The sequence below is a fragment of the Phyllostomus discolor genome, chromosome 1 (assembly GCF_004126475.2).
Source record: "Phyllostomus discolor isolate MPI-MPIP mPhyDis1 chromosome 1, mPhyDis1.pri.v3, whole genome shotgun sequence".
NCBI lineage: Eukaryota > Metazoa > Chordata > Mammalia > Chiroptera > Phyllostomidae > Phyllostomus > Phyllostomus discolor.
Window position 1 is genome coordinate 162,446,173 of NC_040903.2, and position 23,837 is coordinate 162,470,009.

At 34.3% G+C, this 23,837-nt stretch overlaps 1 protein-coding gene across 2 annotated transcripts in view; it reads right to left on the minus strand.

Annotated features, from left to right (window-relative positions):
* Window positions 1-23,837, minus strand: part of TRPM7 (transient receptor potential cation channel subfamily M member 7) — a 133,102-nt gene that overhangs the window by 85,078 nt on the left and 24,187 nt on the right. For both annotated transcript variants that reach the window (XM_036033432.1, XM_036033441.1), the window contains exons 2-10: window positions 22,906-22,985; window positions 20,864-20,902; window positions 12,997-13,195; window positions 10,720-10,933; window positions 7,192-7,316; window positions 6,176-6,347; window positions 4,222-4,396; window positions 2,133-2,256; window positions 884-956 (exon numbers count right to left, since the gene is read on the minus strand). In XM_036033432.1, the coding sequence (XP_035889325.1) occupies window positions 884-956; window positions 2,133-2,256; window positions 4,222-4,396; window positions 6,176-6,347; window positions 7,192-7,316; window positions 10,720-10,933; window positions 12,997-13,195; window positions 20,864-20,902; window positions 22,906-22,985 (1,201 nt within the window). The remainder of the gene's footprint in view (window positions 1-883; window positions 957-2,132; window positions 2,257-4,221; window positions 4,397-6,175; window positions 6,348-7,191; window positions 7,317-10,719; window positions 10,934-12,996; window positions 13,196-20,863; window positions 20,903-22,905; window positions 22,986-23,837) is intronic.

The window sequence follows — 23,837 nt, forward strand, 5'->3', positions numbered from 1 at the left end:
TTGTAAAGATAAAGTGAGATAAATATTCTCAACCACTAAAGCACACTGGCTAGCACACAGAAAGTACATGGAAAATATATTAGAGCTCTCTTTTTACTTTTACGCAATCCCATTTATTGATCTTTCTGTGAATGGTTTCTGGGTTTCCTATTACTATGGTCTCTTACCCTCAATATGATGTATATGTTTTATTTTAGTATTTCTTAAATGTTTGATGTATTGGCAATTTATTGTGGCCTAATATTTGGGAAACTCTTGTGAATGACAATAAAACAACAGTGCTCTCTAGCTCTGCTCCTGCCAACTCACTGCACACTTGAACTTTCAGGCACCCAGATGGGACACCACTTTAGTTTCTGATTTTTGAAAATATTTTTCACTGTAACACTGTTTATTTTATCACTTAGGTATTTTTGGCAAGATACTGACAGGAAAGCAGTTCAATGTGTATAAGCATTAACTCTTTAGTCCTGAAAGTATCTTTGGTTTCCTTTCCAAATTTTTCTTCAGAATGAAAATAGCATGTTCAAGAACACTATCTTAAATTTCTATCAACTAATATACATTATACCTTTATTTTTAGCCAATTAAAAATGAGACATTCTTAAAAAAAATGAGACATTCTTAACAGAAAAATTAAATGGGTCTGGTGGCATAAATACTGCTATAACTTTAAAATAATTCTACAAGATAAAAATAAAAGCTAACTAATAGTCAAGTGAAGCTAACTAATTGTCAAAGAAAGCTAATATGTGCCTTTCACAAAAAGAAATTACTGAAAAATTCAGTTCCCAAACACTTTGCTAAAATAAAAAGTCCAATCTTATAGAAATAGGATATAAATGAAAGACCTTACAAATAAAAACCAATAATTAAATCTTACCTTTAAGCAGTGCAGTAAGTATCGCTACATCTATATCTTGATGTTCATCTGATCCAATGTGGAAAACAGTGATCTATGTAAAGATTAATTCATATTATTATGTCTACATTTTAAATTTCTTTAAAGATTTTATTTATTTATTTTTAGAGAAAGGGGAAGGGAGGCAGAAAGAGGAGGAGAAAAACACTTATCAGTTGCCTCTTGCACATCCCCAAACAGGACCTGGCCCACAACCTGGGCATGTGCCTTGACTAGAATTCAACTGGCGACTTTTCATTTTGTGACATGACGCCCAACCAACTGAGCCACACCTGTCAGGCCTGTCTTTACCTTTTAAAAGCTAAGGCATAAGACACAAAACAAAAAGTGATTTCAAACTACATGGGAAATAAAATGGGAGTGGGGAGCGGTGTTTTTTGGATAGAAATAAGGAACCAAAAACATGAAATTAAAACTTTGTACCATTTACTAAATAAAATGGCAAGTACAATAAAAATGTTTGGTTTCATATTACATTCATTTTTTAACCTATCTTATGTCTTCACTAGAATAAGCAACTTAGGGACTGGGAAACTTATCTGAGAAAATTCTGCTGTTCCTTCTACAAAGTGAACACTTAATTCAAATAATTGTGCGTCTTTGGTGAGCAATATTTTTTAACTGAAAATTTATTGAAATTACTTGAAATGTAACACCATTTCAGAGGTTTTTATGTAATAACCTTTATAAAGTAAAAGACTATTTTAATAACCCCAATACAAATTTTTCAACTAATGTCATTTCCAAGTGTACAGAAATAAAATATATAAAACAGCAAATCATCCACTACTTCTAGAGTTGATAAAAGATTTTCTCTGCAAACTTAAGCCCATTTTTTAGATGACTAAAATTCAGCAGCACTAATTTTTAATTTGAGCACTCAGAGTAAAACAGTTTGCTTTTTGGTTTCTAAATATACTTTAGAGAAGCCATTAATAATGTTTTAGCAGACTTCCTTATCCCGAGACGTAATCTATTGAGGTCTGGTTGTGAAACTTTTCCTAAAACTTAAGTGCAAATATATGTCTCGATACCATAAAGAAACTATTATCCTTCTTCGATATCTTTCAACTTAAACAAAACAATAAATGACATCTTTACATGGTTAAAAATGATTTTAAAATCTTAAAATCCAAAATAAAAACAGAAGTTTTCATCAATTTAGAATGTCCGCTGAATTAAAAGGCTTACTCTGCTAAAATCTACTTACAAGCTCCTTTCTTTTCATGCACTCCATCAATGTTTGAAATAAATGAACTGCTTCACTCTGGCCAAAGTTAAATGTTTTTTTGATAGTTGAAATAATATCAGGTTCCGCTGCATCAGGAAGATTCCTAGAATAAGAGGAAACAGAACTTAATTCACTGATTTCAATTTTCATTATATGTAGATCTAATATGAAGTACAGGTGGATTGACATAGTAAGACCTTTAAAGCTATTGTATTAATATTAAACACTTGACCTGCATTGAAAATTTTCTCCTTCATGAGGCTCTCACTGTAAGCCATAAAGGGGGAGAATGAAATGGAGTTATTTTTCTCTTTGAATTATTCTGAAATTTTTCTCCAAGGCAGGTGTTTCAATATCAGTCAGTACTCATATTTTATAAGATATTATATAAAGATAATTTTAAGATGTTATGGTTTATAAAGCAGTATTTCACCAAGATGTCTTAAACATGAGAACATGCACATTTTTATTTCTTTTTCTCAATAGGTATTATATTTATATGGCTCAAAAATCATACAAAATACTCTAAAATATAAAAATGGCCCTGGCTGGTGTGGCTAGATTGAGTGCCAGGCTGTGAACTAAAAGGTAGCTGGTTCGATTCCCAGTCAGGGCACATACCTGGGGGTTGCAGTCCAGGTCCCAAGTTGGGGGCATGTAAGAGACAACTGATCAATGTTATTGCTGGCACATCATACATGGATGTTTCTCTCCCTCTCTTTCTCCCTCCCTCCCCCTCTCTCTAAAAATAAATAAATAAAATCTTTTAAAAATTATTGTTCAATTACAGTTGTCCCCACTTCCCCCCCATTACTCTCCCATCCTACCCACCTAAATAAAATATATCTTTTAAAGATTCTATTTACTTATTTTTAGAGAGAGGAAAGGGGAAAAAGAGAGGGAAACATCAGTGTGTGGGTGCTTCTTGCACACCCTCTACTGGGAACCTGGCCCACAACCCAGGTATGGGCCCCAAATTGGGAATTGAACCAGTTCAATGTGGTTGCAGGCCAGCATTCAATCCACTAAGCCACACCAGCCAGGGCATAAAATCTTTAAAAAAGTGTGTGTGTGTGTGTGTGTGAGAAATTCATAATTAAAGTCACCTTCCCACTGACTTCCATCTGCCTAGTTTCATCTCAACCACTTTTCAAAGAACACTATTAGTTTGTATAACTTTCCAGGATTCCTTTCTATATATACAAATAATTATTCCCTTTTTTTTCTACATAAAAGGTAGCATAATATGCATGCTACTATGTATTTTCTTTCTTATGTATATATATTGGTAAACTTCTAAATTCTAGTACACAGATACCAACCTTACTCAGCTGCAAACTATTCCATTGTGCAGACCATAATTTATTTACCTAGTCCCTTTAATATACAGTCTACTTTGCTCCAATCTTTTACTATTATAAACATTGCCATAACAAGTAGCTTCACACATAACATTATTCATATGTATACAAGTACATCTGCAGACAGAATTCTCAGAAATGGAACTACTGGGTCAAAAGATAATGTGCTTCTGTATGTCTGACAGATCTTACAAAATTGTCCTTTAAGACGACTAATACATTTTACTATATTTTGCCATGTATAATGTGTATCCACATTTTTTAGCCCAAACCTTCAGGGGAAAAAAGCCTTTGTTTAACATTTTAAACTCAATTATTTATTTATTTATATTTATATACTTTTTTTTTTGTATTATAAAGGAATTTTGGAATTTATTTTTGAACATATGGTACAAGAAATTTTATGTAACAAATAATTACAAAATATAAGAAAAGATACAACATATTTTGGGTACTACCCATGTATAATGCACATCTTTATTTTTCCTTCAGAAACTTAGGCAAAAAATACACATTACACATGGCAAAATACTAACTCATTCCAATAATGTGTCAGACAAGCTATTTCCTGAAGCCTTAACAAGTTATACTGTATAAAAGTTCAAATTTTCATGTTCATAACATACTGAAATTAATCTAATATCCCAAAACACCACACGCCCTTTTACATAAAAGTTATTAAAAATCTGTTGTAATCAAACACTTACCCTCCTTCTTCTGTTTGTTTATGAATATATGCTAGTAAATCTGCAGCTCTGCCTGTCCCCTCACATACGACAACTGGGACGGGAGGACTTTCCTGAAGGTATTCTAAAACTGTGAGGATAACATTTGGCCCACCCTCAAATATAAGTGCCACCACAGGAACACCTTGACCAATTCCTAAAAAAAGTAAAAGTTTAATGAAGATATTAGGCAAAATTAGTGATTTAACATTATTTTTTACTCAATCAAAACAAAATAAAAAGCCAATATAATTTATCCCAAAACTGTGTTGACTTTATTTTCAACACTCAACATAATAGGCTACCATAAATAAATACTGAATATGTCACTTTTCCACTGACTCAAAGTATGTTCTAAATGACAAAAATAGGAAATCCAATGTATAATTAGGCATACATTAGAATTTATGTATTTATTGAAAAGTAAAATTACTTTGTATATTTCACTAATTAAACTCATAAGAAATGTATAACATTAATTTGTTTTAGAGTTTATTTCTTAATTACTGCATCACTGAATTTCTCATATATCTGTTTTTATTTATTATTAAGTTGTATCCTTCTGATTTTAAACATATTGAGACGTTAATATAGAAATTTATGACAGATTCAGGATTACATAAAAGGAAATGATTAATAAAATCCAAGACCTCTACAAGAGTAACAGAATACCAATTTTTGTTTTTAACAATAATCTGCAAAGCTGTTAGAGAATTCAAAAGTAGGTTACTGTAGGATTCTTACACATTCCTAACTTTTAAGAGATGCTATGGCTCCATCATAGTCTGAATGTACTGTCCTATAATTATGAATTTCTATTTCACTTTGCAAAGAGCTCATCTTCTCGATATCCTAGAATTACATTTCTTTTTTAAATAAAAATCTAAATGTTAAACCAAAAAGCTGACTCTGGTTGAAAAAGACCAGTATCAAGAATTCCAACTTTTAAGGTACAACTACCAAAGAGTGATTACCCACTCATGTTATAAACTTTACGCAAGGTGATTCTTACTTTGCAATAAAGCAGTTTTTCCTCTGTTATTCTTTTATCTTGAATTTCAAAGCCATACATTAGAATATATCACACATTAAGATTATTTATGAATTCCTTGGGCTGCAGTGGGATTACAATAGCATCAGAGCTTCCACCAAACTTTCATGGTTTTGGCCTCAATGTCTGAGTACCCTATTTGGCCTCAGACTTCTTTTCCTAGGTCACCTTATTTCATCTCAGTCATTCCTGGCTGTTTCATATGTTATCTTACTACAGAATATTGGGCTGGCCAAAATTTCATTGGGCTTCTTCTGTAGGTTGGCTCTAGTAGCACTTAGTTGTCTTTAACTTCATTCAGAACAATTCTGTTAGATTGTATTGTGATAGCTGTCACATCAGCATTCATTTTAAAAAAGACTTACCAAAACTGATAAATTTTGGTATAGCCATTTTAATACTGAAGATAGAAGAAGATACACAACAAATTCAGCCTATTATGTTTTATTTCAAGAAAGGTAAAAATGCAACTAAAATGCAAAAAAAAAGATTCATGCAGTGTACAGAGAAGGTGCTGTGACAGATCAAACTTGTTAAAAGTGGTCTGCGAAGTTTTGGGCTGGAGATTTCTCACTGGACAATGTTTCAAGGTCTGAGAGAGCAGTTGAAGATGAAGCAGTTGAAGATTTGAAGCAATCAAATCAAGACACTAGTTGAGAACAATTAACATTATACCACGTGGAAGATAGTCAACATACTCAAAATATCCAAATCAAAGTTACTGGTGAAAATGAAAAATGTGTCTTATTTCACAAAAAAACCATACAGTGTTTGGCCAACCCAATAAAATGAGCACTTCAAAGACCATTCTGTCTTTTAAGAATGTTGCTGGCTAGTAATAGAGCTCAGAAAATTTCAACAATATGAATTTATAAATTCCCTTACTAGCATGAATTCTTTGCTGATTAATAGTTTTTTCAAGTTCTCTTCTCAGTCTGACTTCTGCCCCATACTTTCCAACAGTGCCATCATCCACCAATATGAAATGGGAATGTAGATTATTCAGAACATTCAATTTGCTCAGAGGGTTCAATAAGGTTTGATAAGGGGCAACCACCTAAACAATATCAAATATAAGAGTTAGTGGGAAGGATTAAGTGTAATAAAATGTAAAATAAAAATGAACTTTAAAATAATCTGTAAAATAAAGTAAGAGGTAAAATTCCATTTACTTATGCCAACAAATAGAAAGGGTCAAAGGATATATCAAAACCACAAGCATTTAAGCAGCTGAAGATTAACCAGTAATTGGTTGAATGATACAATTATATTTTGACTTCCACTGCAGAAAATATACTATTTCATTATCACAGGCAAAGGAAGCAGCAGCAAATAAATAATGTGAAGAAACAATTAGGTTATTGGTGAATAAAGAGCAATACATAAAGGACACTAAGTAAAAGTAATCAAATGTCATATTGCTATTTTTCTAGCCATAAGCTGAATCTTTAAGAATAAAATTAGAAATTTAATTGCACTTAAAAGTAATCATTACTATTTAGTAATTCCTTTTTAATAGTCTCTGGATAAAGACAATCAATTCATGTCTTTAACCTATTAAAATGAACATTCCCATTTGATTAATACTCTTAGTGGCAATAAAATTAATTCTTACTGTCATGAAGTCATTAAAAATTTAAATTACAAAGACTGGCATGATACAGAAAAGATAAAATAATTAAACAAAAAGGCAGAGAATAAAATGTACTAATACCACAATGTCAATTATTTATATCTATGAATGTATTTTCAAAAGGATCAGAAGACCTCAGAAAAACATTTTAAAGGTAATTTGAGAAGTGTGCTATGTTCATAAATATTTTAAATTGACTCATAAGATCCTTGCTTTAAGTTTGTTTATACATAAGTTCAAATACAAGAAATTTTAAAATCATTCTTACATCTCTTCCAACAAGATCATTTCTGTTTTCAATCACTCCCCATGGAGCTATTCCAATAGTGCAAATCTTTCGAGATGATCTGGAAGCATGTTCTTTGAGGGCATCACCAACATGTTTGGCCACACCTATTCACACAAAATTTAATTCCTTTTATTTGAAAGTCTTCATTATGTTCAGAACAACTGTGTGCTCGATCTGTAACATTACAACTTGTGATGTTTTTCTTTACACATACAAGGTAAAAGGCAACAAGGCCAAAAGACAAACTTAGAAAGAGAACACAGGGACCAAAAAGAAAAAATAACCCACAATGTCAAATCACTACAACTGCATGAAACACATGTAAAACTAACTTTTACCATGTTGTGCTTAGTTCTCTCTTACAATCCTAATGTAAGTAAACTGTAGCTTTTCGTTATTGCTCTACATACCATCTTAAAAAATGACAAGTGTACCTCTGGATTAGAAACACACACACACACATCACATAACTATAAAAGCTGTCCAACTGAACCAAAAACTGAGAGAATAGTAGAAAAGACAATTCAAAAGAGCACATAACTCTTATCACTTGTTATGAACTGAAATTATATCCTCTCCAAAATTCCTATGTTGAAATCCTAACCCCAGTACCTGAGAATATAACTGTATTAGGAAATAGGTCCTTTGAAGAGGTGATCACATTAAAATGAGATGTTTAGGGTCAGCCCAAATCCAACCTGACTGCTGTGCTTATAGGAAGAAAAACTGACCACAAAAAGAGACACCAGGATGCGCATGCACAGAGGAAAGGCCACAAGACATAGTGAGATGACCATCTAAAAGCCAAGAAGACAAGCCTCAGAATCAACAAAATCTGCTAATGTCTTAATCTTGGACCTACAAAACTATCAGAAAATAAATTTCTTTTGTTCAAGCTACCCTAGTCTGGGGTATTTTGTAATGGCAGCCCTAGTAAATGAGTTCATTGCTCAATATGATTTTTAAAATGCATTATATATCATTCCTCACCTGAATATGGAAACGGCATCTTAAATAGTCTTCCAATTGCTACTGTGCCTGTTTATAATCTACTTTCCAAGCATTATCCGAGTTATCTTTGCTCTTATCAACTCTGCTTAGTAACATCCCTTCTCATTTAGAGAAAAAGCCAAAGTGCTTAAAATGGACTACAAGGCCTTATATAAAGATCTGCCCATTGCCCCTGCTATTCACCCCAAGCTAGCCACCATCACATACCCATAATTTTCTGACCTCATCTAGCAATTCTTACTCATTCCATTCTACCTACACTGGACCCTTGTTACTATTCTCTCCAACACAGTAGCTGATTCTTCTTAAAATGCTCTTTCCCCCGTTATTCCCATACTCCTTCCCTTACTCCTTCATTTCCTACCATTCTCTACTCAAGTATCACTTTATCAGTGAAACCCTCTCCACCTCCCCTACCATCTCTCCTCTATCTTTCATAGACATTTTTAATAAGTTCAACTTAAGTTTTATCTTTTTTTGATTATAGTTCACATTGAATATGTTATTTTGTATTAGTTCCAGATGTAGAACACACTGGTTAGTCAGTCATATATTTTATAAAGTGCTCCCCCTGAGATTTCCACTACCTACCTGGTACCATGCATAGTATTACAGCATTATTGACTATGCTGTACTTTACTTCCCCGTGACTATTTTGCAACTACCAATCTGTACTTCTCAGTCCCTTCACCTTTTTCACCCAGTCTCCCAGCCCCTCTCCCCTCTGGCAGCCATCAGGTCTGTTCTCTGTATCTATGAGTCTGTTTCCTGTTTTATTTGTTCATTTATATTGTCCTTTAGATTCCACATGTAAGTGAAATCATATGGTATTTGTCTTTCTCTGACTGACTTATTTCACTTAGCATAAAACATGCTGTTGCAAATGGTAAGATTCCATTCTTTTTTATGGCTGAGTAGTATTTCTTTGTATATATGTCTGCTTTATGCACTTGTCCACTGATGGGTACTTGGGTTGCTTGCATATCTTGGCTATGGAAAATAACACTGCAGTGAATGGAGGGGTGCACATATTCCTTTGCATCAGTGTTTTGGGTGTCTTTGGATATATATACCTAGAAGTGAAATTGCTGGGTCGTAAGGCAGTTGCATTTTTAACTTTTTGAGGGCCATCCACAAGTTTTCCATAGTGGCTGCACCTATCTGCCTTCCCACCAACAGAGCACTGGGGTTCAGTTTTCTCCACATCCTCGTCAGCTCTTGTTGTTTGTGGATTTACTGATGACAGCCAATCTAACAGGTGTGAGGTGGTATCTCATTGTGGTTTTATTTTGCATTTCTCTGATAATTACTGACATCGAGCATCTTTTCATATGTATTGGCCATCTGTATGTCCTCTTGAAGAAGTGTCTATTCAGGTCCTTTGCCCATGTTTAATTGGATTGTTTAATTTTGGGTGTTGAGTTGTCTGAGTTTTCTATAAATTTTGGGTATTAACCCCTTATCGGATATAACATTGCTGAGTATCTTCTCCTATTCAGTGTGTTGTCTTTTTGTTTTGTTGATGGCTTCCTTTGCAGTGCAAAAACATTTTAGTTTCTTGTAGCCCCATTTGTTTATTTTTTCTTTGTTTCCTTTGCCCAAGCAGATATATCAGAAAATAGTATTACTCAGAGAAACTAACATTTTATACATTATTTAGTTATCTGTTGTCTGCATCTCCCCTACCAGAATGTAAGCTTGACAAAGGCAGTATTTTGTTTTGTGGAATGATATATTTTTAGTAGCCAGAAGAATGCTAAATGAGGCTCACAATGAGGCTCACACAATAAGGCTCAAAAACCAGTTGCTGGTAATAAATTAGATATTTGCAAGCTAATTTAAGTATTAACTGTTTTACTTTGGGTATAAGGAGGCAATTAATTTGCCTCCTTATATATAACCTGTATATTGTATGTTATAAGGGAGACTCAGAATGAAAGATTATAGTACATTAAAAATTAATTTTGAAAGCTACTTCTTACTACTGCCTGGGTAATCGATTCCTTTCTTGTATCATTTTACCAGTGGCCAGAAAGTGACATGAATAATATTGTACTTTGCTCTATAGTAAGGATCAGCAAACTTTTTTGAAAAGGGCCAAATAGTGTTTTATGCTTTGCAGGACATACAGTCTGTCACTGTAGACTGTATCACCTCTGCTATTATAGCACAAAAGTAGCCATAGATAATACAAAATCAAATGAATATGGCTGTGTTCCAATAAACCTTTATTTACAAAAAAAGGAATAGATTGGATTTGGTCCAGAGACCATAGTTTGCCAACCCCTGCTCTCAAGTATATTATTTTTTAAAAGACTAAATGAAAACCAACTACTTTTATAGCTACCATTTATATCTAAGAGCTATAAATTATTTAACAGAAAAACTGAATATATTTATATTCAATGCTGACTGCTCAAATATCTGGTTCAAATATATAATTAATATTATGAAACATTTACAAACACAAAATAATTGGGATAATCATTATAGTACCTGTGTTTACTCCTCCAGTTAAAATCCAGGCTCCGGTTGTAACTGCAGCTTTAATAAGACCCTTTACAAGCAACTGCTTGATTCGTGGGTGAAGCTCAAATTTCTGCATGCCCCCATGTACAGAGATAACAAGTTTGGGTAATTCCATTTGCCATTCTTTAAGCAAAAGTTGCAGAATGACTTCAGTTTTGGTGTCATATGATAGTCTGACATACTAAAAAATATTTTTAAAAGGACAAAATAATTGAATTATGTACATAGGTTTCATAATACATCATATAACTTTAGCAAACTTTTATTTCAATCAAATTATTATAAAGTAGATTTCATAGGCTGCTTTTCATATATTTTCACTTCTAGGAATATGCAAGAGCAAATGATTTTAAAGTTAGAAAATCATTTTGTAAGAGCTAGAACTAGTGGCACTCTAATTTTTAAACTTCAAGATTAAGACGTAACTGTGTGACTCTTGCTGAATATATATAACTCAGTTACTATTCACCCAATTTACAAATTTTAATCACAGTATTTACTAGCTTGTTTAACTATGAGTATGCAGTGAATGAGAGGTATTAAGGCTAGCTACGATGATGGGAAAAAAAAAAGAACAAAGAAACAAATGGAAGTTTCTACAACTCTTGCTATTAAGAGAAGCATACACTGAATTATCTGTTTGCAAGTTTTGTCAATGATCTAGTCCAATTAGAGTAGAATTGTGACTATGCAATAAAAAACAAAAATATTTTTAATATAAATGATGGTTTCCCTCATTGGAATTAATTGTAGATTTGATCCACAAAGAACTGAAAATAATAGGTTAATTTTACTCAGTTATTTTAAGGTGTTCAGATGGATTCATCAGTTTAATTTTTGAAAAAATCATTCTATAGAAAAGAAACTATCACATCTATGGAATGACTTCCTCTAATTTAAAAGATTTTTTAAAAATTTTATTTCTGTTAAGTGCCATCACATATCTTACTTGCTATGACCACTCTAATTCATTCACTTTGTCTAACACACCTATATGATTTAGCTCATGTGAAATCTGAAATATTCAGATGTTGGAAGAAGCATTTTTAATCATCTCTAACAAAGGTTCTGTACAAAACAATATATTGCCCATTCCTTTGCAAAGATCAAACACCAATGAAAAGAAATATCCCAAATTATCAGAATCCTTCAACAGAGGCTCCAGAGTCCCAAGAATGCTCTGCAATAAGATTTGTCCTATACTCTTCCTATATTAGTTTAGTTTAATTCATTATTATACTAGGTTACATACAATAATGTTCAGAAAATAGTATAAATTTAAAACATGTTTTATGTATAACATACATATATCATGTTACATATAAATTTAAAACATGTATGTTTTAGATAACACACATACACATAGTCAGGAATCAACAAGGAATTCCACTTGCAGAAATGATGAACTACATTGCTACATTGCTTTGAACTATCTCTACCCTCTACCCCTGGGCACTAGAGATACTAAAATATAAATAACATCCTTTTTGAGGTATCAGAGAGCTATCAAGGCAGTGAAAGCTTGTGGAATAAGGAAGGATCCATGAGAATTTGAAAACTTAAAGATAGGAGCACTCTTTTCCCATCAAGACAAGGAGGCAGGCAGAACAACATAAAGAGTAAAATGCTGTTAAATCTAAATTTAAAACAATATGTCTTGGGGGTTAAAAATACACAAAGAAATAAAATTCATGCCAACAAAAGCATGTAAGCCATAAGGGAAATAAATGCAGTTACAAGTACTCTAAAGGTTCTTGCACTGCCAGCAAGTAGTAAAAGTACTAGCTTATAATAGCAAGTTAAAATATACAAAATAGAAAAATAATACATAAATAGCATGCTAATGAGGAAGGAGAAAAATAATAAAAAATACCTAATCCAAAAGACACAAAAAAGGAAACAAAAAGTGATATAGTACACAATATTTTTTAAAAATTTGAAAAGAAAGCCCTTAAATATAAGGAAAGGTTAAAAGTAAAAGAAATGAAAAAATTAGGTATACTTACAGATTACTGAAAAAGCAAACAAAAATGACAAGTGATAGAAGACATTTTATAATGATAAAAGTTTCAAGTCACCAATATATAACAATTCTATATTTGTATTCACCTATATAAAGAACTAAAAATGCATAAAGGAATGACCGAGACTGATTTTCTGACATAGCATTATATAAACTGTCAGATAATAAGGGTGTATTATTTAGATAATAAGATGAAGTAAAAAATCAAATATGTGACATACCTTAGCTCTGTAGGAATGAGAACCCCCTTGAAAATTTATGACTCCATAAGCATCCGTTGGGCTCTGTTCCGTATGCTTTTCCACAGACCACTCCTCTAATGCCTGATTAAAATGCTCACCCAATTTCACATCCGAGTATTTCATGGCAAGACTTGCAGTAAAACAAGCATGTTGCTTGACCAAGCGACCACAAAAACACCTAATAAAAAAACAATAAAATTTTAAGAAGACTTTCAAAAAATTAGTCATTAAAACACTAAATTAAAATGAATGAACCAATCAATCGTATAAAAAAATCTGACCTGCTGATTTTAGGCTAGCTAAATTAATACCTTCATTACAGCACTGAAATAGTATAAATACATTAGTATATGATGGTGTAGCATTCTAAATATAGTGAGCATCTATGAAATGTAGTACAGCCATATAATAGGCTACTATAAGAAATGAACCACTAATAGGCACAATAATAAGGATAAATCTCAACTTCATCATGCTGAATGAAAAGCTAGATGCCACCAAAAAGCACATATTTATATGATTCCATGTATACAGGATTCGAGAAAATGCAAATTAACCTATATACTGACTATAATGGTGGTCTCGGGCCAGGGCAAAGGGTTTTCATTCTATCTGTAAGCACTAACTGTACCACTATTTAGGAAGTAGGAACCCACTGGGCAATCTCATTGTTTTGATAAAAAAGAAATCAATTCAACTATGTAGAAGCCAAGGGAGCTAGAGTTTGAGGGGCAGAAAACAAAATGAAGAGAGATCTAAACAGAAAGAGCTTCAGATATATGCAGAGTATCTCCTTAAGCATCAGCAAGAATAAACTACCCAAGGCTAGACAGCAATTAAGAATTGCTAGACAGCAGTAGGCCAAATAATTCCTAAAGTTCATCAAAGGCATCAAAGGTTTGTGTTCCTGCCGGCCAGAATGAAGAGATCTCCTAAGACAGAAGGCCTCTAATAGGGTCCTAAGAAAAGTAATGCCTAATCAGAAAGGCTAAATAAGACCTAGACTGCATGTGCCCTGACAAAGATTAAGAGCAAGACATGACAGGAACCAACTAATCCAAAGTAACTTAATTGAATGCTAAAGTAAGTCCAAAACTCCCTAATGAAATACAACAAAATCCAGCACCCAAACATAAAATTCACAGTTTACAACAGCCATCAGAAATTACTGGACATGTGTAAAAGCAGAAGAATACAAGAAAATACCACAAATGAAGACCTAGAAATTGTATAGAGATACAATTAGAAGAAAACACTAAAACAACTATTATGAATAAATTCAAACTATTAAGAATATGTTTGGGAAGGTAGAGGAAAACATGAACAAAATGAGGGAGGAACTAGAAAAGTTTATTTTTATTTTTATTTTTTAAAAGTCCAACCAGGACATCTAAAAATAATACAATAGCTGAAATGAAAATGTCATAGGGTGGGATGTATAACATATTAAACACCACAAACAAATAAACAAACAAACAAAAAACCCAGTAAACTTGAGGACACAGCCATAGAATCTATCCAAATTGAAACACTGAAGAGAAAATACTAGGGGAACAAAAGGAATAAGAACATTAGTGACCTGTGGAATCATTTCAAGTAGTTCAATATACACATAATTCAAGTCCCAGAAAGGAGGGAGTAGAAATAAACATTTGAAAACTATTTGACTAACAAATCTGAGCAGTCCAATAAGAAATAAGCAAAATGAGTTTGAGGAAATCACACTAGTGCACTGCTAAAAGTCAGTGATAAAGAGAAAGTCTTAAAAGCAGCCAAAGTACAATTGTCACATCATGTACAGAAAAAGTATGTATGACAGCAGATACCTCATCAAAAAATGTGAAAGTCAAAAGGCCACTGTTACATATTTTAAGTACTAAAAGGAGAAAAACTATCAAATTAGAATCTTATAAAACTTGAACAAAACTATGAGCCAATCTAGTGATTTAATAGAAGTTTGTGGAACACTCTATATGACAACAAAATAAAATCTCTACTCGAGTGCACAGGAAGTATTCACCAAGATTGGCCATATTCTGAGTCTCAAGAAACTAAAAAAGATGGAAATCATACAAAATATGTTCTTAGACATACTTTGTCTACAATGAACTTGAACAATAAAACAATGCAATTAAACTAGAAACCAATAAAAAACATATTTAGAAAATCCTAAGTATTTAAAAATTAAATGACACACTTTTTAATTAACTCATGGATAAAAGAAAGTAACAAAGGAAACTAGAAATTTATAACAAAATGACAATAAGCTAATATCAAAATACACGCGAGATGCAGAGTATTTAGGGGATAAATGGTAATAAAAATACAATAAAAATTAAAATAAAAATGCAACATGCAATCGTACAGTGTTTTAGAGTAAAAATTTCAGTGTGCAGTTACATATATTTTACAATATAAAAAATACTCTACAAAATAAAAATGTATAGTATATAGTTTAAATTAGAAAAGACCTACAGGCAATACTAAAGTTCTACCTAAAAACTAAAAAAAGCAAATGAAACACAAAGTAAGCCCACAGAATCAAAAGAGAACACAATGAAACAGAAAAGAGAACAATGAAGAAAATCAATTTTTAAAAGAGCTTGCTCATTGAAAAGACCAACATAATTCAACACCCACTGATCACTGATTTTCAGCAAAGGTGAAAAGGAGGGAACTTCCTCAATACAGATATCACCATACTTATTAAATCTTAGCCATGAATACCAATATACTCTGAGTCTTTTGAGTTCCTCTAGCTAATTACCAAACCTAGGGGTTGTCTTGGAGACTCCTGACAAAAATGGACATAACAGATGAGATAACTGCTTTCTAGCACTGAAGAAGAGGAAGCATGGGATTTGATCCTTGAAATTAGGAAAATATGAGATGATTCTCCACGGTTGTACCAACCTGGGGCAATTTTCAACCATTATGCATAGAGGTGATGCCCAGGAAGGAAATGGCACTGTCACTGAGCTAAGCAAGGAGGCAGGAATAGAATTCTGAGCTGGTGAAACAGCTGAATTCCTAATAGTGGACCAGGGAAGAGGGCTGGCTACACAGAGAGACACACAAATTTGCATGAGAATTCACCATGGGTTCTTAGCCACGAAGTAAGCTGTATCTATGTTAGGCAAGGCTCTGTGACACTTAGCAGAAATCACCTTCTGTGTCTGAGAATAGAGTTATAAAAAGCTAGGAGAAACTGCAGTTTTAGTTCAGAGTGAAAAGGTATTTACTGAGCATCCTGTGCACTCACCTAAGACTCTAAGAGCTATCTATACCTCAAGTGTAAGATCTATATCCTAGCACTAAGTTTATAATAAAAATAGAGATGCCCTAACAAATAAAAATCAAGCAAATGGGACCCCCCCAAAAAGTCAATAATTTAATCACATTAGAACAAAATTGAACACCCTTTAAAAGAAGATGACATAGTCCAGACCCCTAAGTGAATCACCCACAATATTCAAGACACACAATAAAACATTAGTAGACAGATGGGGAAAAGAAAATGTGGCTCATAACAGGATCCAACATGGTAAAATTACACTCACCTCCCCCAGCACCAAAACAGAATTACAACTAAGTTATAGAACAGTCAACCTGAATAACCAATTGAAGACTAGCTGAACACAAGTCTTATAACCAAGGATGTACAGAAGGTCCACATCAAGACTGGAAGGAAGGGCAAAGACATGAAAGGGCTGACCCCAAACCCACACACAGAGGTTAGGTTGAGAATCAGAAGGGATATCTCAAGTTCAAAGAGATACCACAAGAGTAAGGGGTCTCAACCCCATGCTGGCAGCCCAGAGGAGCAGCAGTGCTTGGAAGAGGTACCTGCATAACATCTATGAAAAGCAGCCAGGATGTGTCCCCAGGGAGAGACCCAGGAGTTTGCTATAAACCCAGGTGTCCTGTTAAAGGGCCAGTGCACAAAATCTCATTTGTTGCCACACTCACCCTGGGCTCTGGTGGAAGGAAGTGGGCTCAAAGTGAACTGGAGTCATACAGGAAGAGAACGAGTTGTGCTGCTTTGGGAGCATGCTGAAGGGACAGCTGCTAAGGTCCTTGTGCTGAGTCCCTCTCCCACACTACCCAAAGATGCCTCCATTCCTGAGCTGAGCACTTCCCTCCACGCGGCATCAGCCTTGGGGAATGTACTAGCCCACCCTCCCAACTCCTTGTGGTGGTGCCATGCAAAGCTCACGCCCTGTAGAGGAGCCTGTTGGCCACAAACAACCTCAGCTTGTGGTACTGTGGTGCACACTTTCTTGGAGGACCCTTGAGGAGGTCCAGGTAGACATGGGGGTGGCAGAGATACAGAGAGAGACTGAGTTATGTAGCTCTAGGGCAAGGGCCAATTTTCCCTCACAAGTCCAACTGATACCACCATTCCTGTGCAGACACTTCCCTCCACATGGCCAAATATTAGTCTGGTTAGCCTGATGAACTCTACTGCTCTCACTCTGACAACTCCCTGAGATGCCACCACAAAGGTCTACATGCCCCAAGCGGGTGGCAGCTGTCTTTGGTGTACACTGTGACTTTTAAGGGTACTAAACAGTAATGGAAAATAAGAAGGTAGACAGGAGGGAGGGAGGGAAGGAGAGAGGGAGAGACAGAGGGAGAGACTGAGGGAGAGATGGAGGGAGGGAGGAAATTAAATACAGACTTGCTTAGTGACCTCAGATCCAGTATGGCACTGAGCTTAAGTCTGTATCAACCTGATGAACACATTTGCCCCTACCTAGGGACTGAGAACCTACCTCACAAAATTTGCATACTGCCAGAGGCTCTTTCAGTGACTGGGTGTCCTGGACCTTTTGCTGATCTATCTGCTGAGTCAGGGCTGGTGAAATACAGCTGGTCAATGGGCCTTAATAGGGAGCTTGGGCCCTCCCACCTACACTGGGATCAGCATAAGTACCCCAAAACTGTTGACTGCTTTGCGGCTCAAAACCAGTAGCCCAGGGCTGGCAACAGGCAGCATCCAAAATTGACATGCACCAGAAACCCTTCTAAGAGGTCCCAGAACCAATAAACATAGTGTCAAACTTCAGACCATATCAGAACATGATCCAGTTAGCTCCGTAAGAGGCACAACCTGCACCTACCCCCCACCCCAAAAAAAACCAAAATAAAAAAACAAAAACCCTGGTCAGGCACCAGACCCTGCTGGGACAAATGCCACTTCATGGGGTCAGGTCCTGCATAGCAGCATGTACACTGTGTTTGGTGTCAATCCTCATAGTCAGCTAGATTGAGAGTTAACCCCACTGACAGACACAACAACAGCAACCAACACTCAGTAATCATCAGAGAAATGCAAAATAAAACCACAATGAGATACCACCTCACACCTGTTAGATTGGCTGTCATCAATAAATCCACAAACAACAAGAGCTGACGAGGATGTGGAGAAAACTGAATCCCAGTGCTCTGTTGGTGGGAAGGCAGATAGGTGCAGCCACTATGGAAAACTTGTGGATGGCCCTCAAAAAGTTAAAAATGCAACTGCCTTACGACCCAGCAATTTCACTTCTAGGTATATATATCCAAAGACACCCAAAACACTGATGCAAAGGAATATGTGCACCCCTCCATTCACTGCAGTGTTATTTTCCATAGCCAAGATATGCAAGCAACCCAAGTACCCATCAGTGGACAAGTGCATAAAGCAGACGTATATACAAAGAAATACTACTCAGCCATAAAAAAGAATGGAATCTTACCATTTGCAACAGCATGTTTTATGCTAAGTGAAATAAGTCAGTCAGAGAAAGACAAATACCATATGATTTCACTTACATGTGGAATCTAAAGGACAATATAAATGAACAAATAAAACAGGAAACAGACTCATAGATACAGAGAACAGACTGATGGCTGCCAGAGGGGAGAGGGGCTGGGAGACTGGGTGAAAAAGGTGAAGGGACTGAGAAGTACAGATTGGTAGTTGCAAAATAGTCACGGGGAAGTAAAGTACAGCATAGTCAATAATGCTGTAATACTATGCATGGTACCAGGTAGGTAGTGGAAATCTCAGGGGGAGCACTTTATAAAATATATGACTGACTAACCAGTGTGTTCTACATCTGGAACTAATACAAAATAACATATTGAATGTAAACTGTATTCAAAAAATAAAATTTAAGAAAAGTAAATGTGACTCATATTCAAGAAACAAAGGAGTCAAAAGAAACAGACCCTAAATGACACAGATGTTCAAATTAGTAAACAAAGATTTTAATCTGCATTAAAGGACTTCTAATGACATAGAAACTGCAGTAATAAAGAATCAAATGTAAATCTAGAATTAAAAAAATATAATTCACATGATGAAAAATTCAATGGATGGGCGAAACAACATACTGAAAACTGCAGAAATAAGGTTTAACAAACCTAAAGACAGAGCAATGTAAGTTTGATATATGAAAAAAATTGTAATAAAAAAAATCGTGTCTGTGACCTGTGAAAAACATCAAGCAATCTAACACAGGTATAACAGTAGTCTCTGAGAGAGAAAAGAGAATGAGGCAGAAATATTAAACAATGGCTGAAGACTTCCCACTTTGGTGGAAAACATGAACTTCCAAATATTTACACAAGCAGAGCAACTACAAAGAGAATCATTCTCGGGCACATTATAGACCTATTGCTGGAAACCAAAAATACAGAAAAAATTTCTTTACAGTAGCAAGGGGGGAAAAAAGACCCATTACATACAGAAGAGCAGCTACATTAAGGATAGCTGACTTCTCAGTACAAACAAGAGCCAGAATACAATATAGTGATATCTTTAACGTGCTAGAATGAAAAAACATCAATTCACAATTCTCCATCTAGTGAAAATATCTTTTAATTAAGAGTGTAAAATTAACATTTTCTGATAAACCAAGCTGAAAAAATTCATCTCCAGTATATCTGCATTATACCAAAGGCTAAAGGAAGTTCTTCAGCTTGAATACAAAGACACCAAATGGAATTTCCCTTCTAGGGGAAGAAAGGAGGTAGATCAGAGATAGTAAAATTTAGTACATCTAAAATGAACTCATTCCATACACTACTGTTCCCAGACTACCAACCTATTCATCTTCCTCTTACATTCTTTAATGAACAGTACTATTTACTTAGTTGCCCAAGTAAGAAATTTAGGTAGTCTCAAATCTTCCCTTTTCTCTATGCATCCACTTAATCCTGTTGAGTTTATCCTATTTAATCCCTTTAAATATGTCTAGTTCTCTTCATTGATCATCATAGCCACTATCTTAATTCAGGCTCTGAATGTTTGCCAGATTCACTCCAAAACTTTCCAAACTAATTTTTTCTCCCAATTCAATGTCTGAAAAATGACAACTGTGTTTACAGAGAGAGGGAGAGAGAATCTATTAAGCTTCTCACTTCCCTATACAATATCCTTTTAATATGAAATCAATGATATGTGGCATATGCACAGAGAGCTGAAATGATCTGGCCCCTACTCATTTTTCTAGACTCAGATCTCTCTAACATCCATCTGACATACTAAATTCTCAAGATCTGTGACAGAACCATAATCTCTTTTACCGTCAGGTATTCCCAGATGCTGTTCTCTCTGCCTAAACTCACTTTCCCTCAATCTTTACCCAACTAATTCACATTTAACTTTAGAACTCTCCTCAGGTAGCTTCACCTGAGTTTCAAGCAAACTTACCTGGTTCCTCATTTTCCAGGTCTGAGTAAAGTAAGCCTCAACTATAATAGCCTATGAATATTATCCCACTGTATTCTGATATCTCTTAACAGACTGGTTTTGTTTTTAAAATTTTGTGCAATAGAGTTAGATTATTAAACTTACCTGACAAGTTGCTGACAAATTTGACATCCTGGAAGGCATCTACAAACAAGGTAAATTTATTACTTAAAGGGTAAAATTATTAGTTTAAACTAAACTATAGAAAACCCATATACAAGTACAAAACAAGGAAAAATTATATAGTTTAAGTTTTCAGTACATGTCATATGTTTGTATGATTTACATTAAATACTTTTTTAACTCACATGGTTTCCATATTAAAATACAATTAAGTAAAACATAAAATCCAGAAACCATAAAAGAAAAAAAACTAATAGATTTAACAATGCAAAAATAAAACATTTCTACATGGCAAAATGTGCCACTAATCAAGTCTAAAAACAAGCTGAGAAAAAATATTTGCAAACAAAAGGTTACTTTCCCTAATATACATAGCTTCATCAAATCAATATAAAAAAGGATAATATATGAACATATAGTTCACAGTAATAATATATGTAAGAAAAGGCATTTAATATAAAACATTTTTAAAAACCTTTAAGACAGTATCTTGGTAAAAATATAGTCTATAGTAGTCTCATATCTGTTGATGGGAGTATAAATTGATATAATCTCTATAAAGGGCAATTTGGTAATATTCATCAAAATAAAAAGTGCAGACTCCTTCTCAAAATCTAATTCCAGTACTAAAAGTATAGGCTAAAGAAAATATCTGTCACATCTGTACAATGATTAAGGTACAAGGTTATTCACTATAGCATTATTTTGCCAAACAGCAAAAAACAAGAAAAAGAAAAAAATAAGACAGAATAGCTAAAATGTCCATCAGTAAGGACTACTACAAACTATGATAAAGCATATAATTTAAAAAGATGCAATGAGAACAAAATGGTCAGAGACATGGAACAGACTGATAGCTGTAGGAAGGGGAGGAGAGAAGGGAGAATGGGTGGAAGGAGAAGGGGTTAGTCAAGGAATATGTATGAATGACTCCTGGACAGGAAAACGGAGAGAGGACTGACTGTGGAACAGAGGGATGGGCTGGGTGGAGGGGACAAAAGGGAAAAAAAAATTGGGACAACTGTAATAGAATAAACAATAAAAAAATAAAGTAGAAAAAAAAAGAACAAGGTATCTTGGAATTATCGCCAAGTATAACAAACACAATGGACTGAACAGTATGTATTTAAAAGTGGAGAGGGAGGAGTAGACAGATATCCATTTGGACATGCAAAGACTACTGTATTTTACCATGTATAATGCATGCTTTTTTTTGCCCTTATCTTTGAGGGAAAAATAAGGACGTGCACTATACATAGGTATAATGATTACATACCATGGGTATAATAACCCTGTGTATAATGTACACAAAACCGTGGGTGTGCATTATACACAGGAGTACATTATACACAGTAAAATACTATGTATCTATTTCTGGAAGGTATTCCAAGAAATAGGCAATATTATTCCTTAAGGAAGGGGAATTTAAATGAGACTTTCACTTATAAGTTTTGGTACCTTATAAATCCACTTGTTAACCTAGTCATATAAAGTTAATTTTAAAATTCAATTTAGTGTAGAAAGAAATGACCAGGTAACTGTGTTTATAAATTATGTCTCATATGAACAGCTACAGCAAAGGAAACTTAATTAATAACAGCTTGCTATTTCTTTAACACCTAATGAGTATTTTCATTATTTCAATTGCAAAATGAAATGAACAATTACAGGAAATAAATTCAGTTAATGATAATATAATCTATTTTTTAATAAAGCAAGATTATAACTTTCTCTCAATGAAAGAAGAGTACTTTATTTTAGAACTGGCATACTGAATGAAAAAGATCTAAAGTTTAATCCCACCTCTATGAATTATTAGCCATGTGACCCAGTAAATGCCATTTATACTCTCTGGTTAAAAAATGTGATGTTACATTGTAAGTAGAACAATTAAAACAGTAAGCAAAAAAACTAACAGTAACTACAAATAATTTCATTAATAACTGCCTTTTAATAAATAAATTAGCAATACAATTTACGTCTAAATTTCTTGGAAGGGACAGAAGAAACAAAGGTATGCTTACCTGTGAGGGTCTTTGGAACTTGGTATAATGTATACACATTCCCTCTTGGTCAAAGTGCTTTCTATCCAGGATTTCTGGGACTAAAACAAAAAGTTTTAGAAGATGGTTTATAAATTAACCCACTAATATTATAAGGAAATAATTACAAATACATAAAAATAGTTCTATACTAAACTGTTTTTCAATTTACTTAATATTTTATTACATATTATACATATTACATGGTTCCTGATGACAGTACACCTAAAATATGAGAATCATGTCATTTAAGTCTGGTGTGATTTAGGTTACTAAATCTACAATGCTATGCAGATACGGCTGCTTCAAATAAACAGAAAGGAAGGAAATCAAGTTTGAGATTCCCACTGTGGGCCAAAACCTCAAGAGGGGCTGATGTAATCACTTAAGAGCCAATTAAAAGTGATGTTGGGTTTAACTAAAACAATAAAACCTTGCAGTGGGCTCTCTCTGGAGCATGCCCACACCTTTCTTCCCTCTTAGGCATGTATCTCCTAAACTTAAGGGTACCCATGAGATTCGCAACCAGGAGAGCAAGGGGTAGCAGCAGCTCATCCTGGGCTTATCCCCTTAACATGTCTCCAAGGCCTTTTCTCTGACTTTTCAGTGAGCTAACAGCAGCCCTGCCTTAGCTCACTTCTTTCTGTAAAGTTCCTAGGGAGCCAAAGCAGAGCACCACCTAGGCTCTCTCCTGTTGCTTCTTCTACCCTAAGCCCTTCCTTTGTTTCACTGCCACCAGCTTTAATAAACATACTCTCAAAATCAAAAATATTTTTTTTAAAAAAACTTTGTTATATTCTATTTCTAAAATAACTACCTAAAGCATAAGGACATGAAATGATTAATGGCACTGGGATAGAAAAAGATATCAAGCAAATTCTAACGAAGAGAGAGAGAACAGAACAAATAGATGG